The 19,291-nt window shown below is 32.6% G+C and overlaps 1 protein-coding gene across 1 annotated transcript in view; it reads left to right on the top strand.

The window, feature by feature from the left end:
* The window catches only part of LOC145297487 (endosome/lysosome-associated apoptosis and autophagy regulator family member 2-like), a 305,309-nt gene that overhangs the window by 245,597 nt on the left and 40,421 nt on the right, over positions 1-19,291 (top strand). The window contains exons 13-15 of the mRNA XM_080143369.1: positions 308-529; positions 1,389-1,527; positions 6,891-6,911. Of these exons, the coding sequence (XP_079999495.1) occupies positions 308-529; positions 1,389-1,527; positions 6,891-6,911 (382 nt within the window). The remainder of the gene's footprint in view (positions 1-307; positions 530-1,388; positions 1,528-6,890; positions 6,912-19,291) is intronic.

The following is a 19,291-nucleotide window of genomic DNA, read 5'->3' as shown; positions in this document are numbered from 1 at the left end:
TTAGAATAAGTGTTTTATGCTAAATTGAATATGGTTAATTTTTTGCTAATTTTTGCATTAAATACTAATCCCTATTTATTCCTATTAACCCCTAACTTCACATCAAATAGATACCTTAATACTTAGTTCACTGTACCTTATCATAAAAAAGGTTTATACAAAATTTCAGTCAGATCAGACAAGTAGTTTGAGACAAAGTGGAACAGACAGAAAAACAAATATATAGATTTCTCCAGTTAATGTTTTAGTATTTTTATCTGCTGAAAATGAAATTTGCATTTTATTATCTCTTGTATTCCTGTTGCAGTTGTGTTCCATGTCCTGACGGTCAATATATTGCTGTAAATACCACCAAGTGTACTCCTTGCCCTCCAAATACCGTTGTCCATGCAGGTGATGCTTGGGGGATTGAATCTTGTAAACCATGTGGCCCAGGGTTGCAAGCTTTGGGCGGACATCAATGTGTCTCGGACTGTATGTATACGGACACTATCAATAACAGAGATTTCAACTTTAAAAAACTTTCTGGGTAAGATTAAATATTTGAATAAAAATTAATGAAATATTAATATTATTTTTTTATTTTTATTTTTTTCTTTGTATTTCTTTTTACCTTGTTTCATACGCATATGTTATGAAGTTGAATATTAACGTTAACTTTAAGAAAACTAAAAACGATATGTGCTTTTTTGCCAATTTAAAATAAACTTTTATTTAACTTTTTAGATGTAAAGCAAGCTTTCAAACTAGTCAGGTCTTTGTCAAGTGCCGTTTTATTCATTTTTTTCTTTAGAGATATAAAAAATTCTATGAGTAGTCCATGAGATGTTAAAATGTAAGTATCTTCAAGTGAAAATGCACAGCTCATGTGCCAATGTTATAAAAGATAGGACAACACGTTTTTGTTTTAATATCATTAGAAATTCGAATTGAGTTTAAAGTTTGCTTCATATCTTTAAAAGTAAATTTATTTTAAAGAAAAAATATGCTTTTTTTCACTTTCTTAAATTTCACATTTTAATATTCAAATCTTTATTGCTAGATTATATATATATATATATATATATATATATATATATATATATATATATATATAGATAGATAATGTAATAAATGCAATCAACAAAGATACAAATAATCTTTAAGCAAAATATCAAAACAGTAAAAGGTCTGTGCAGTTAAGCTGAGCAATTAATATAAGAATTAAAAGATGAAAATGCAAAATTAAATAAAACTTTATTGCATCATCAGATCAATAAGGAAAAAGTACCTCTATAAGTCATGGTATTTCGAAGCTAAATGCTCCTCATCAGAAGAGGAAACAAGCCAGGAATATCCATTTACAAAAAAACTGATGTTTTATGTTTTTTCTTTGTCTTTCCTTCTAGTTTTGAACATGTAACCGGCGGCCATCTTTTCACATCTGCTGGCACACAATATTATCATGGTTTCAACATTTCACTTTGTGGTTCTTCAAATGTGCTAAAAGCGTCCTGCATCAACAATGTCACCACATTACCAAAAGAGGTACGTTCATTTTTTTTTTTTTTTTTTTATGGATAAACAGACATTTTCAATTTATTTTTCAATTTTTTTTTTTTTTTTTTAAACAAATGTGAGATTACACAAATCTCAAAAGCATATTCTTAAGATGTTTCATCAAGATTTGTGTTCTAAGCAATGTAAATCTTAAGTAGGATGAACAATCTTTTGTAGAAATGATTGGACATATCGAAGTGTTTAGTGATGAAACTATTTGAAAGTTCAACATCGCAGATGAATGGAAACATGTAAAAATACATTTTTCTTATTTGATTTGTAGACATTCACATTTCTAATATAGTTTTTAAATAAAAAATGTAATAATTGACTTTGACTAAATATCTTTAGTAGTTTCTTTACTAATTATCTATAAATATAAAAGCGAAAATGTATAAACAACGAAGCTTGCCTGTCTATTTAATTTGCTCGATTTCGGGAAGATAAATATTCAACATTTGTCACTCGCCGCATGTGGGTTAGTCTTTTTCCTATAACATCTTGGGAAAATAAAAATGCCGCAGTCAAACTTGACTTCATTAACTCGTTAAAACGGGCACCTGCCAAATCCAAGTAATTAAATAAATTCAAATGTGTTTCCGTTAGCATCTCGTGGTGGGGCAATGGTTAACGTCGCACGTTTTTTTTTTTTTCACACTTTAATTTACAACTTTGCCTCAACGGTTCGGGTACGATCCTCATACTTACTTTTTATTTTTTTAACCCTCCCACCCCCAGAGTTTCCACACACACCTCCAAACACCCGGGCAACGCCGGATACCCCTCGCTAGTCTATTTATAAATGTCATCCTATTAATTATATACTGATTACAATAGAAAAATGTAAGCATGAAAAGTAATATGGTTAAGCTTAAACATAGTAAAGTAAAGGACTAGTTGTTAAAACTAGAAAAGAAAAGGACAAGATATTCTAGTAAAAAATAAATGTATAACTTAAAATATTGCAGCATTAAGAATTTTTTAAAAATTTAATTTATAATATTATATAATGTTATAAATTAAATTAAAAAAAAATTCTTAATGCTACAATATTTTAAGTTATACATTTATTATAATTTTTACTAGAATATCTTGTCCTTTTCTTTTCCAGTTTTAACAACTAGTCCTTTACTTTTCCATGTTTAAGCTTAACCATATTACTTTTCATGCTCGCATTTTTCTATTGTAATCCATGATGTTTCCAGGCTTCCAATAAATTCATTTGTTCTTTGTTTAATTTCAGTCTTATTTTTTTGCCCCCCCCCCATAAACACATATGTAAAAACAATGTATGGTACTCGTCTGCTTTCAATAAAATCCACCCAATTATCTCCCTTTCATTCTCTCTGTTTCACTTGTTACTTTTCTTTTCAAATTAGTAGCAACAGTAGTCGCTGAAGCGATGTGGTTACTATGGAAACCAGTCATAAAAAGCGTCGCTCACCTCCTTACATATTTTTATGATTTTGAACAGCAGAAAATTCATAACTTTTGTTTTACTGAACGAAAATTAAAAAAAGAATTTTTCACAATATAGCTGAGAAGGTAATCTATAAACTGTAATAATTGTTTGAAATTTGGTCGAAAAATGAGTGAATTGTAAAGTTTTAAAGCAGTTGTAAATGATTGAAACTGCCACGTAACCATATATTCAAACACTACCATGCTTGAATGATAAATGTACCCTATTAATTATATATTAAAAAATGTCATCCTATTGATTATTTCGAGGTGTCTTAAATAAGTTTCCAGACTTTTTTCATATAGGCACTTTTATTGATATTACACACATGAAACACTAGGCCCCTTCAAAGTAATCTCCTCTGGCTGCAATGCACTTGTTGTACTGTTCCAACAACTTCTGGAAGCCCCATGGAAGTCCTCTTGTGTGCGCGTGTCAATGACCCTCGTCACACACTCTTTCATGTCTTCAATTGTTTCATAATAAAAACATCTAAGGTTTTCCTTTAGCTTAGGGAATAACCAAAAGTCACAGGGAGCAAGGTTTGGACTTTAGGGAGGGTGAGGAATTGTCTTGATGCACATCTTGTTGCCATGACAACATCTTTCTTTCTGATCTTCTCTGAGTACCCTTGGGACAAAGTTCACTCAAACCTTCTGCATCTTCAGTTCTTCATGAATAATTATGTTACAGTTCCCACACTGAGATCAAAACTGTGCACTTATTGTCTCTAGATATACGACAATCCTTATCCATGAAATTCTTTATTTGATCAATTAACTCTGGTGTTCTGACTTCCTTACTTATCCCACACCTCTTATCACCTCTCACAGACTCCCTGCCTTCCTTGAATCTCTTATACCACTTAAAAACTGATGCTAGATTCATGCAATTTGGTCCAAAATCTGTCTGAAGTATTCCATATGTTTTTGTAGCATTTTTTCTAAGTTTAAAACAGAATTTTATTGCATATCATTCTTCTAAAGTGTCCTCACGTCCAGATTGTATTTTTGAAATTCACTAGCTATGACAATCAGGCTTTAATAGGGTGTATTCTAATTCCTGCTGTAACCTCCACTTCCTAAAATGGGCTATTTGTAGGCTGTAGGTAGTGACCTGTGATGTCTTAAGCCAGAATCTTGGTGGCTGAATGGTCTGTGGCCTAATTATATAAATGGTCATGTGACTTGCAACACTTTGGTTGAATGAAAGTAGCAGAGGCCCAATCCAATCACTTGGCTATTCATGTCTTGCCCTAGTACTTAGTCTATCAGCTGACCTGATTGTTTACAACATTAAATTGATTAACTTCATAATTATCAAGACCTACTCCAGTTTATAAATAAGTGCTAAAAAGCAGTGGCAAGGATCAATCCATCTAAAAGATAAATGACCACAACATGATTGTGCACCACATGAGTATAGAAATCAACGGAACATAGGCGCTTGTGATCATGCTTACATTGAGTATATCATTTCTGTAGCTGTGTCTTACCAAGTGATTGGCTTTCTCCCTTGACAATTCCACAAGGTAATAAAAGCAGTAAAAAAATAATGCTGGCAAGAATATGGTGGCAAACTAAATTCCTCTTCTAAACCAAAAGTGTAGGAAATTGCAGAATAACAGATAAAACAGAAAGACTAACAATCAAAATGACAATAAATGAATGGGGAGGGGGAAATTGGAAGCACAAAGTGTTATCAAGACTTTGCATATGAATTGCACAAAGATTATACATTCCTACTTGCTTGAAGATTATTAAAAGACTGCTCAGGTCTTTAGAGAATTTATTTAATATATGCTCAATAATTCATTTTTAAAATAAAATCTAATGTGATTAAAAAAAATTCTGTTAATTTTTTTTTTCTGGAATCCAGATATTGTATGTTTAAATTTTGTTGAAACATCACCAAAGTTAAACAATGTTGAGCCAAGTGAGTACTTAAATGGGTGACTCTTTAGGAATACCAGCTGTAGTGAAAGTTTGAAAGCGACTGTAAAGTTACTTTCTCAAATACCTTAATGAAATATGTTTGTTTTTTTGTTTAACTAATGAAATATATATGAATGTTTCTTTTTTTTTTTTTTTAACTAATTGTGAAATAGTGGGGTGGACTAGATTTCCAAGCCTTTATAAGGCAACTTATATAGGAGAAAGAAAAACTCCAAAATAACAATTCCTTCTCTATGTATCTCATTGCTTGTCTTTTTAATTTGCGTTTTCTACTGGACTTTAAGCATTTCCTGATCAATAGTTGTATTGGGGTAAATCTGATGAAAAGATTGTGTTGAAAATGAAAGCCAGTATATGAATTGCAAATAGTTAATTTGTCATCACCAGCCAGTGTTTGGTTGGTGCAGATCACAACTAATGATCCAAAACTGTACATTGTAGTTACAAATTGATAACTGTTCTTTAGTTTGTAAGCTAATTAGGATCAGATTTTACATCTGGTATTTTGCAATGGTCACCCATCTTTGCTACACTTTAGTGATCTTGCAGGAACAAATGCGTCAAGTGATTATAGCTATATGAAAGCCAATAACTTTACTAGGACAAATGCGCTTAGGTTGCATACAACATTGATTTGAACTATGATGTCAGAAAATGAGCACCTGACCCACGAATGGCTTAACGAGATTAATCTTCCATTGTTTGCGTAGTTTATCAGTTATTGTGTTTTATATTCATAAAATGACAAATTAGATTCATTTAAGCCATAATTAGATGCAAAGGGGCTGTTAATGAAAATTTAATTGTACAGTATAACTGAACATATACTAAATATAATTAAATCCTTCTTATGCAATATGATATCCAGGTTGTCATTAATGCAGGATGACATTAATGCAGGACTGCCTCGGGGTTGGTTCTTGGACTACTATTATTCCTGATATTCATTAATGACCTCCCTGATAATATTGTGTCCGATATGGACATATTTGCTGATGATACAACGCTCTATAACATGCACGAGGGAAGAACAGATGTACATAAATCTAAGACAATGGCAGAAACGTTAGAAAATGACCTCCAGACTATAGTGGAATGGGGCCACAAATGGATGGTAACATTTAATGCTAGTAAGACTAAGTTGCTTTCCTTTAACAATTACAAAATGCCTCTCCAACCATCGATATCCATGACAAATAACACCCTACCTGAGAATTTTTCCTTCAAACTCCTCGGCCTAACATTCACGGGCAATATGAACTGGAACAAATACATTGAAAACATTGAGAAGGCTGCTGCAAGGAAGGTGGCTTCCCTCTATCATGCTAGAAGACTACTCACACCTGAAAGTATCCTGTGCCTCTACAAAGCCACCATTCGTCCATGCATGGAGTATTGTTGATACATCTAGGTTGGTGCATCTACCGCTAGTCTCTCCCTCTTGGATAGGATTCCACTTTGTCAACTCCTGTCCTTTTGTCGCAACATTGCACCCCTGTGCCTGTTTTACAAATATTTTAATGGAATGTGCTATGAACTTGTGCTCTTGTGCCTCCTCGACATACATATCACTGACAAACCTGCTTAGCAACAAAATCACACCCCTTCACTATTGAGGTCCTCAAATGGCAGAAAGCTTTCTATTCTAATTGTCTCTTCCCTCGAACAGCTAGATTTTGGAATTCTCTTCCTGCTACCTGTTTCCCTGACTGTACTGATATGCAAAAGTTTTAATGTAATGTAAACCAACATCTTGTTAATCTTCCTTAGGTATGGTCCTAAATAATAGCCCCTTACGTCCAAGTGGCGATATGATTTGTTAGGGGTGAACGTGAGTAAAAAAAAAAAAAAAAATTTCTTGTTAGCTTGTTCTCACCGTTAATTCTCAACAAAAGCAAAAGTTTTCAATATTTCTATTTTTTTTTTGTCTTTAGTTGCGTTCAGTGAGTCGGGTGGCAAGTATTCTCTAGATTTTATTGAGTGGCAAATCTTTTGCCCTTTGCTGCTTTTACGTGTTCTCGAAGAAGCATGTAAAGCTCTCTGTTGTCCTATATTTATATAGTTTTGTCTTTTGTTTTAATCTTTTTTATTTATGGAAGACTTTTATGAAAATAGGAATCAGCTAAATTGGTGGTGTCCAAAATGCTTATTTATATATATATATATATATATATATATATATATATATATTTGTATGCTTGTTTATTGCATGGCTTCAATAGATTTGTAGATTAAAAAAAAAATCTATATAGCATTCAGCAAACAGAGCTGAGAAGAAATCTTGGTGTTTGTTAAGAGATAGTCAACATATGTTTTCTTTAAATATATCGTTTTAAGTAAAAACAATATTACATACTTAATTGGCAAGTCAGAAGTAGTAATACATCCAAAAATTACAAAAATTTATCAAGTAGAAAAACTGCTATTGTGTTTTTTAGTAAAAAAAAAAAATATCGTGCTAGACAACAAATATTGCAGCTATGAACAAATCATCTAAAATATTCGTTTCGGAGTTATTCCCCCTGCATGTAGAGTCCTGCTATCTACTTTATAACGTCTAAGAAAAATGCAAGTTATTCCCCCTATTCCCATAAAAATTTTATATGTAAATAATTTTCTACTCTATGATTTTTTGTAAATTTTGGATATATTACTATTTTCGGCATGCCAATTAAGTGTGTAATATTGTTTTTGCTTAAAACGACATATTTAAAAAAAAAAATTGATCTGTCGACTATCTTCACAAGCACCAAGATCCCTTTCCTGTTAAAAGTGAGGAAATCCCAAAGTGTACAATATGTTCATAATCAAATACCATCAAGCATCCACAAACTGTGACAACTTCACCGATGATATGAGGAAAAATTCCATTGGCAAAGGACATGAAGGTGCTTTATAGACAACCCCTTACCCATTTGTCTCCCCTTGGATAATTGCATGTTTCCTTATCTCCCCTTGAATAACTGCATGCAAAAATGTTCAGAATGATGGCACTAGTATATTATAGCCAGTCAACATTCATCTTGAGGTAAGCGTGTAGATATCTATGTAAAATCCACGATTAAGTTAAAAAAAAAAGAAAAAAAGAAAATATACACATGCATCGGTAATAGATGTGAGGATGATCAGTATTAATTTTAAAACAAGCAATGCCTTTGCAAAAATATACTTTCTTGAGAGCAATACAGCTTTTGGTAAAAATAATTTATTTACAACAATCCCCAAACTAATTTTACATATCCTATATATACAAAACAGTGAATGTCAACAGTAGACATCAGACATGAAATAATAAATATTTACCAAATTTCACTTTCTTTGGAGTATTTTACAGAGTTTAGAATAATATTGGCTTCCATTTGAAAATTCAAACATTTCAGATTTGCATTGAATTTCATGCATAGTTATCAAACACCAATTATGCAAGATTCCATGAATTTCAAATTATTCTTTTGACCCCTTAAGCTTAAGCCTTAAATTTTAGAATTTTCTAGAACTTGAATCATGTAATGGATTTTTACCAAAACTGTCAAACTAGTCATTTATTTGAGAGCGGTAATTGAGGAAACACGGAGCACTAAATATTTTGGTTTTGATTCTAGCTGATGGCACCCAAGTTATTTTTTTTACTTTTGAAATTAGTATTACATATTAGGTACAATATAATATTCAATAGCGAATTGACTCTGTAATAATAAATACGAAATCTGCTTGAATTACAATAATAGTGATTATTCAAGCATATTTTTGTCTCGTAAGGGTTCCCTCCTTCCTGCTAAGATTAAAATAATTCTACAAACCATACCAATCAAACAGGTAGTTTTGAGAAAAATAGTAAAAAAAATTAACAAGCCATAAAATCAAAACCTCCCACAAATTTAGAAAACAAAAATATTCCTTAAAATAACCAAGGATTTACATGCCATAAAATTAAATCAAATTGTAATCTTGTGATCAGCGCTGTGGAGGCAGTAGCCAAAACAAACAGACTCCTAAAAGTTCTGATTCCAATCTGAGAAATCTTCCACGTTTATATGTATTGTATATTATTGCGTTTTGGTTTTAAAGTGGGTGGGCTTTTGAGGTTGTGTGAATAAAAATCGATTTTGTTTCTTTTTTTAATGAAGAACAGCTCAAATGTGAGATGCAAATTCCAATGTCTAAAATTCTTAAATGTCTGACTCTATTTTGAACTTTGACTCCACATCCCATATATGTCAGATTGAAACTTAACATAATAAATACTTGCAGAAAAAAAAGGGAATTTCTGTTGATTTAAGAATTACTCAATGCCCAAAAGTAGAATGCAGACATGTTTATTGTTATGATGGTAGTTGATCAGCAGCGAAATATTTTCGACCACTTGCCAACTCTTCTAGATATTTATTACTTGCTGTTGAGTATCTGCAGGTTTTTAATGCCTCAAATAGAATAAATAGTTTGTCTCTGGAATTCCCCCTAAAAAAGAAAAAAACTAAAAAAAAAAAAAAAAATCTATTCCAAAAATCATATAAATTGATCAAGTTGTTTAATTTTTTGATGAAAATCATTTTTGAGTGATTAATGGGAATTCATAGACATTACAACAAAAATCTTACAAGTTTGAATTATTCATGAGTAATTATTGTTTCTGGAGATTATTTTCAAGATGGCAACAATTGCTCCTTGGTTACCCATAAAATTTTGTTTTAGTTAAAAATAAAACTACTCTATTAATTTATGATTTTTGGAATATGATATTTTTGCTTTGTCACAGGTACGTACATCATTAAATAAACTTTTACTGTTAAAGTAAAAGTTTATGTCCTTCCAGTAATTTTATATGGCCTTGACTGTATCCGATGGACTGAAAAATAACCAATTGCATTGAGGTGTTTCAAAATCACATAATGCGTTTCATTACGGGACATCACCTGATCGAAAAAAAAGAAAAAAATATCCACCCTCCGACAAACTACTTCCCTACCTCTTAAACTTTTTGGCCATGTCAAACGGTCAACCACTGACCTGTCACAGTTATGCTTTCACGGTATGTTAGAAGGTAAGAGATGAAGAAAAGCCAAGAAGGTGGAGAGAAAATGCTTTTGATTGGACAACAGTTGGACGTCTATCAACTAACTTGCCCTCGATCGGAAGGAATGGCAAAAAATAAGTCACGTGGGTTCACAATCCGCGCCAAGCAGAAGATGTGACTCATGATGAGGTGCATCTGCATCATACAGATTTTACTTTACTTTCGTTTTTAATATAGAAGGAGTTCTGAATATGAACCAAATAAATTCCAATACGAATAGTGAACATACAATAATCAAGGATCAGTTTACTTAAATCTACAAGATTTGAATTGAAGGGATTTATATTGATTTAATGTGTTTGTCAATTCATATTGATTTAATGTGTTTGTCAATATTTGTGAATCGCCATTTTGAAAATGTCATACGATGTTAAGGGGAGATAAACTGGCAAGGGAAGTAACTCTTTCAATTAGTTTGAAAACTTGCATTTTAATTAGTTGTTAAGGAATTTAACCGGAATAGTAGTCACACAATGCTTTAGCTAACTCTCGTGTTTGAAGATATCCAGAAGAGACTGTTCACCATAAGTAATGATCTTTAGTGTCTTCACTTTTTAACAGGGGACTCACGAAACAATAGCTGGATCCTTAACAACATTGTTGAGATGCTAAAATATTTTGCTTGCTCAAATGCAATACATACCACAAAATGAAATGTTCACAACTACCCAAATAACTAGTCTGACAGAAGTATACAGCATGGTGAAATGACTCTGGTTAGAAACCAGACATTTACCTGCAGTCAGATTTGCTTTTCGCTAATTAAGTTCTTCAGTAACCAGAAAGTCTATTCATTAGCAAAGTCATGGAGATATATATATATATATATATATATATATATATATATATAAACATGTTACAAAAGATAATTATAGAATAGATGTAATGTTTGATACTTGATGACCTGCAAAAGTTATAAAACCTAATTAATTTCCTAACATGATATTTCTTCTATTTATTTAAAAGGAGAAAATATTTGTTTTGGTAAGATTTTTTTTTTTTTTTTTTAGTACCTTTTTTTAAAGAAGGATTCTATTGATATTGCATGTAGCGGTTGCATGTTGCTTCTTGATATGAAAAAAATAAATTAACATTTCTGCTTTTTAATCATTTTTTTAGGCAGTACAAAATGGGATTTTAGTCTTTGTTGTTTTTTTTTGTTTGTTTGTCATTTTTTTTTTTTTTTTTCAAACATTTTTTTGGTTTGATTTAAACTTTTCTGGTATTTCTGTATTTTCTTTCTTTTCAATTTGGTTCGGAATTTTATCTTTTCATCAATTTTCAATGAGTTTTTTTTTGATAAAAAAATATGGATTCAATTACAAGTTTACATGTGTTGCCATGTGTTTCTTTAATGTTCACTGAAAGTTCCTGATGCACTAAATTATAAACGATGTCCTTTTTGAGTGGAGAGCCAGTTCTTATAATAGAACACTGGTCCAAAAAAGTGATGTCAAAAGAAATAACTCTGTTGTGAAGAAAAGAAAATTATCAAATTAAAGTTGTCCCAAACAAAATTTAACAGTATCTATCCAGTCAAATAAGCTTTGAATTGTAAAAAATTCCAGGTAAAAAAATTTGTAGTATTAATCCAATCAGGGTTAGCAATGGTCCTCCTGTCATGTCAAAACGAAAAGCTATGACTAGAAAATTGAAAGAGATTCAGTATAATTTATAAAGCAATTCTAGTATCTGATTGGTTCATTCTCATCACCTAGGCTATAAATATAATTGTCCAAATCTATTTATTCCAATTGTAATAATGCTATTCTAAGCTGGGTTTCTTACTTGAATTGGAGATATGTTTCGTCTGTGTATTAAATATTTACATGATTAGCAGCCATTCATCCATAATGGTTTTTCTACTCGTTGCAGTTTCAATCTCATTAATAAAATATCACACAAGATCTGTGTATTTCACTTAGATATAACTTTGATAAATATACTTTTAATTATTTCATTTTTTTGCTACTAATCAGATATTTTTGAAATTAAAAACAAAAGTACATTATTAAAGGAAAATTAAAACGAAATTAAAAAAAAAATCTTATTGAAAATATATGTAAACGTGACTGTATTTTGAATTATTCTTCTCTAACTCTTCCACTTAGCAATGTCTCCATATGAGAAATACTAAAGAAATACAATTAATTCTATAAAATGATTCTATTCATATATATATATATATATATATATATATGTGTGTGTGCACTCGTGGGGGAAAATGCATGCTTCACTTGTTGTTTTTAATTTCAACAAATGAAGCATCCATGGTCCCCCGTGAGTGCACAGTGAACGAGGCATAAAAAAATGACTAAGTTCAGCACCCTCCCCCATTTAGCCCCAAATGTCCCCAGGGGACGTCAAATCCTGGTGAAAATGAACAAACAGTGCAGTTTTAGACCTTAACATATATAAATTTGAGTTCTGCACCATGCAAAAAAAGAAATGACTAAGTCCATCTGTTGCAGAGTGCATTGTGCGGAAACACCTGCAGGTGTGGATTGTCAACGGTAGCGGAGGCCGGATGTACTCGTTGATGGGGTCACAGGTTAAAGTCGTTGCCATCGAACTTGAAACATATAAACAAAGTGGGTAGCTTGTGAGAAGCAGAAGGAGAAAAGATAGACACGCACCTGGTTGTTGGGACACCGCTCAATTGTCCACCAACACCGTCACCTTTCTATTCCTGGTGCTACCAGATCAGGCTGTCATTTGGCTTCCTGAGATGAAATGCATCTACATTAAGTTTCTGTTTTTGTTTTCTATCCTCTTTTGTAAAACTTAAATATGTTCTGCAAAAACAATAACAAAAACAACAACCCCTTCCCTCCCTTCCTTCCCCCCACATTCTTTTTTTTTTTTCTTTTATATTTATCATTCCACCCCTACTTCCCTACTGATTCCCTAACTTAAAAATACCAACCAAAATAATAAAAACAATTAAACTAAAGTCTATAAATAAATATTTAAAAAAAACAAATGGAAATGAAAAATTTTTCAAATTGATCAAGATTCCACTAGACCCTGTCGGCAGGGCATCAGAATATGCCAACTGCCCCTCTGCAGAGAGTAGAAGTCCCTCAATGGGGCTACCTGTTGGCTGTGGGTAGCAACCCGTAATGCCATTAGGATGGGATCCTGGTGGTTGAGACTTGGAGGTCAGGTTTTAGTACCCCCACTTCCCAACACACCACTTTGGCCCTTACTGGGCTAGACGGGCGGTCGGATGGGCCCGATCCGATCAATCGGCTGGTCACGTCTAGCGCACCACTTATACACATATAACTTACACAAAACCTAAATACTACACAACATTCTCCCATCAACACAGATCTATAAATAAGTGGTGAAAGCGGTGGCTAGCAGTCAATTGTATATAATGAACAAAAACTAGACATGTTTTCCTCTTAACTTAGACATTAAATCCAAGACCTCACCGACCAAATAAGAATATTAATAAACACAATTGAAGAAATGAAAAAAATAAATATAAACAAAACCTCACTGGAACCAAAAACCCAAACATCACACCCACTAGAAACAACACCTTTAGCCGAAAAAGAAAACAAAAATAAAGTAAATACCAAAAAACATACCAGAGGAAAAAAGAAATAAAATAGCAGGAAAAAAAAATTCAACGGACAGGTCACGTTCACTCTCCAGGCCAAAATAATATTTCCCATTTTCTACTTGGATGAGATAAATTAAGAAACACAAATGCTCGAAGTCTACATTATATGCAAGTATACCATTCCTGTAACCCTGTTGTAGCCAGGGCGAATGGGTTTCCCCCCTGTGCGCATCCCAAATAGGACTCCGAGGTGGGTGGGGAGCAGGAATGATGAACCCACAAACAATCCTAATGAGTTACAAAACACCAAGTAAAAAAGACTGCTAGACACTTCGGATAGTGACTCGACTGAGGAACAAGATATATATCCAAATTTTATAATAATGGAATCCACTGAAGAAACACCATTAACCAAACTTTCCCCCTTTAAGATAGAGAAAATATTATCTAAAAATATAAAATCCAAAATGGTTAAAAAAATTAAGAAATGGCACTCTGCTAATAGAAATCTTCACAAAACCACAAGCGGATGAACTCCTAAAATGGAAACATTCCGATAATATAAAAATAAAAACATACCCCCACAAAACACTAAACACATGCAAAGGAGTGGTAAAAAGCCGTGAACTTTCACTTTGTCTCATTGACGAAATACGTTCATATCTGAAAGAACAGAACGTAACGGACATTAGACGAATTCAAGTGAAAAAAAATGGAGAAATGATAAACACACACACGTACATACTAACCTTTTACCACCAAAAAATCCCACCAGAAATAAAAATAGCTTATGAGAAACTGAAAGTCGAAACTTACATCCCCAACCCACTGCGTTGCTTCAAATGTCAAAAATTTGGCCACCATCAGAATCAATGCACACGCCACCCAGTGTGTGGAAGGTGGGGAGAAAATGACAACCACACCAACTGTCAAAAAACTCCCAAATGTACCAACTGTAAAGAAAATCACAGTGCTTACTCCAAAAATTGTGAAATTTGGAAAAAAGAAATTACCAGGATTAAACACACGCTAAACATCACCTACCCAGAAGCAAGGAAAAAAGTTGAAACCATCAAATATTCAGAAATAACAAAAAAGAATACTCCTAATACTAAGCACAACGACAATTATCACACAACAAACTTAGACATTAAAATCCAAGATCTCACCGACCAAATAAGAATATTAATAAACACAATTGAAGAAATGAAAAAAATAAATATAAACAAAACCTCACTGGAACCAAAAACCCAAACATCACACCCACTAGAAACAACACCTTTAGCCGAAAAAGAAAACAAAAATAAAGTAAATACCAAAAAACATACCAGAGGAAAAAAGAAATAAAATAGCAGGAAAAAAAAATTCAACGGATAGGTCACGTTCACTCTCCAGGCCAAAAAACACTCCCCTGAGTGTTCAGAAAGAGGTAGACATGCCAAAGGATCCCCCAGAAAGAAGGGGCCGGTGGAACAGCGAAACAAACTCTGCGGTGCATGAACCTAAACTCCCCAACACACCACGACCACGCTCACGATCCAAAAGTAGAGATAAATAAAAAAACACTATGCCTCTAGGACTCGAAAACCAAGAGGTCATGGAGACTGAGGAATCAAAAGATATCCCTTTTACCCCATGAACTTATAAATGACGATAAATAAGGAAAAATAAATAAAAACAATACCCATGCAAAACCTTACAAATCATAACAAAACAACATTCCTACAATGGAACTGCAGAGGACTAAAACCTAATGAAGAAATACTAGAAATCATCAACAAACAATATGTCTACAAGAAACACTACTCAAAGAAAATCACAACTACAAATTCAAAGAATATAACATGTACGACAAAACCCATATATCCACAACAAATAGAGCAATTGGAGGAGTGTCCATACTAATCAAAAACACTATACATCACACAATCCTCCAATTAAACACTGAACTACAAGCAATAGCACTAACAGCTAACCTACACCGCAAAATCACAATCTGCTCCATATGCATTCCACCAAATCAACCAATAAAAAAAAAGAAATAGACATGCTAATTAACCAACTCTCACCTCTTTTTATGATGATGGGAGATTTTAATGCGCACAGCAACAATTGGGGAAGTAATCAAAACAACAACAAAGGCAATATAATAAATGAAATCATAAATACAACAAACCTATGTATACTAAACAATGGTAAAAATACTTACATGCACCCAGCCAATGAATCCATGTCTGCAATAGACTTAACAATATGCACTCCATCCATTTACATGGACTTCCATTGGGATGTACTAGAAGATCAACACGAAAGGGGTCACTATCCTGTCATACTTAAAAGTAATAAAAAAATATCGGAAGAAAAAGTCCAAAAATGGAAATTACATAAAGCCAACTGGGAAACATTTACCAATCTATGCAGAACAGAATTAGACACAAACATTCTAAATAAAGAAGAGCCACTAAAACATTTCACACAAACCTTAAACAATATTGCCACCAAAACAATACCCAAAACTTCAACAAACCCCACAAAAAAAATAAACCCTTGGTTTAATGAAACCTGCAAAAAAGTTGTCAAAGAAAGAAAAAAAAAAACCACTTAAAAAAATTCAAACAAATCCCTACAACAATTAACTTACAAAAATATAGAGAGATGCGTGCCAAAGCACGATACACCATAAAACAAAGCAAAAAAACATCCTGGAAAAACTATATTTCACAGCTAAACAACCAAACGCCAACTAAAAAAACATGGAATATAATAAAGAAAATAGCTGGAAAAGAAACACAAAATGCCATAAACCATTTAATTCAAACTGATGGAACAAAATGCATAAACAAAAAAGAAATAACTAATTTACTAGCTGAAGAATTCTACAAAAATTCATCAAACAAACAGCATTCAACATCATTCCAAATTCATAAAGAAACAGCAGAAAGAGAAAAACTTAATTTTACAACTAATAACAAAGAAACATACAACATACCATTCAACATAAAAGAACTAAAAAGAGCAATAAATAAAAGCAGAAATACAACTCCAGGTCCAGATGATATGCATTATCAATTCCTAAAACAACTACCAGAGTCATCTTTGAAACTGTTGCTTAACATATATAACAAAATATGGAACACAGGAGAAATACCAAAATCCTGGTTTGAATCAACCATCATACCAATTGCCAAACCAAATAAAAATTCAAGTAACCCAACCAGTTACAGACCCATAGCCCTAACCAGCTGCCTCTCCAAAACTATGGAAAGGATGATAAACAACTACTTAATGTGGTACCTGGAAAAAAATAACCTCTTATCAAAATATCAGAGTGGATATAGACAGAAACAAAGCACAAACGACCAAATAGTACGACTATAATCATTTATTAGAGACGGTTTCATACGCAGACACCACGTGGTGGCAGTCTTTTTCGACATCCAAAAAGCCTACGATACAACCTGGAAATATGGAATTCTAAGAGACATACACAATATGGGAATAAGAGGAAATATGGCAATATTTATACAAAACTTCCTGTCTCAAAGATACTACAAAGTACGACAAGGAAACACATTATCAGATCAATACGAGCAAGAAGCAGGAGTGCCACAAGATAGCATATTATCCACCACCTTATTCTTAATTAAAATAAATGAAATCACACAAATTGTCGACGCACAATTTGAAAGATCATTATTTGTAGATGACTTTTCAATTGCATATTCTGCATTAAATATAACAATTGAAAGAAAGATGCAGCAATGCTTAAACAAAATAGAAAACTGAATCGATAAAAATGGATTCAAGTTGGCACAAAACAAAACTGTCTGTATTCATTTCTGCAGAAAACAAAAATATCATCTGGACCCACAACTACAAATACAAGGAAACCCAATCCCAATAGCACAACACACAAAATGTCTAGGTATCACACTGAACAATAAATTTCTAGGTATCACACTGAACAATAAATTTCTAGGTATCACACTGGACAATAAACTTTATTTCAATATGCATATCACTAACTTAAATAAAAAATGCCAAAAAACAATGAAAATTTTAAAAGTAATATCAAAAACAGACTGGGGAGCAAACCAAGACACAGTGTTAAAAATACAACAGACACACATAAGATCAAAATTAGATTATGGATGCATCACATATAGCTCCACCCGTAAATCCTATCTCCAAAAATTAATAACCATACAAAATGAAGGATTAAGACTTAGTCTGGGAGCATATCAAACATCACCCATGGAAAGCCTATACATAGAAGCCAATGAACCCCCTCTACATTTAAGATCGCAGAAATTAATAGCACAATATGCAATAAAACTACAAAGTAATCTAAACAACCCAACACACAAAAAAACCTTCAACCTACAATATACAAACTTTTATACCAGCACACCAAAAAACATACCTTCTTTTGGATATCGCATCAAAGAAATATTAACTCAAATTAACGAAAACCCTAATAACATAGTCACACACACAGTAAGCAACAAACTACCATGGACTTTGAAAGATCCAAGCACTGATCTGACTCTTACTAAATACCAAAAAAACAATACCAACAACTTAATAAATAAAAGCCACTTCGGCGAACTCAGAGAAAAGTACCTACAACACAAAGAAAGATACACTGATGGAGCGAAAACAAAAAAAGGAACAGGTGCGGCATGTACAGATGGACAGAACCATCTGCAAATAAGACTTCCCATCGACGCATCAATATACACAGCAGAACTACAAGCAATCAAAATGGCACTTGAATTAAGAACGAAAATAAGAAAAAATTCATTATATATACTGATTCTTTGTCATGCATCTTAGCTCTAAGAGGAGAAGAACTAGAGCATCCTCATATATTAGATATAATGAAGAAATACAATGAAATTATTGAAAAAGGAAAATAAATAATCTTAGCCTGGATACCAAGTCATGTTGGTATTCCAGGCAATGAAGAAGATGACAAATTAGCCAAAGAAGCCATTAGCAAAAATATAACAAACATCAAAATACCATACACAGATTTCAGCAGAAAAATAAGGGAATATAACAAAAATAAATGGCAAACAGAATGGGACACATATACCCAAAACAAACTACACGAGCACCAACTCATAATAAAACACAAAAACAAAACAACAATAAAAGGACGAAGAGAAAATATTGTTCTAAACAGAATCAGAATCGGACATACCAAATTAACACACTTCCACCTAATCGAAGCAACAGAAAAACCAAAATGCACTTTCTCCGACAAACGGATGGCAATAAAACATATTAACAGAATGTCAAAAATATGAAACTATCAGAAATAAATATTATACTGTAAACGAAATCAAAGAATTGTTTCACAAGGTAACACCACACCAAATCATCAAATACTTAAAAAAAATATACAACTCTTCAAATCACTTTAAACCGTAAAAACTCAAAAAATCTTAAAATACATAACTTGGAGGGGGGGGGACAAAAAAACAAACAACAAAAACTATCTCAACTAAATACATAGCCTGGCATTAAATGACCCACAGTGGTTGATATACCGTGAAACCCTAATAAACCAACCAACCAACCCTTTCTATTCCACGTCGTTGCTAAGTTTTCTCGTGCTATATGCGAACAAGTGATTTTAGTAGTTGCAGCATTTTGGAAAAAAGGAATAAAGACATTTATTT

The sequence above is a fragment of the Euprymna scolopes genome, chromosome 18, assembly GCF_053919585.1.
Source record: "Euprymna scolopes isolate OS-2025 chromosome 18, ASM5391958v1, whole genome shotgun sequence".
Taxonomy (NCBI): Eukaryota; Metazoa; Mollusca; class Cephalopoda; order Sepiida; family Sepiolidae; genus Euprymna; species Euprymna scolopes.
The sequence above is the reverse complement of the archived record's forward strand: the minus strand, read 5'-3'. Positions and strand labels throughout refer to the sequence as shown.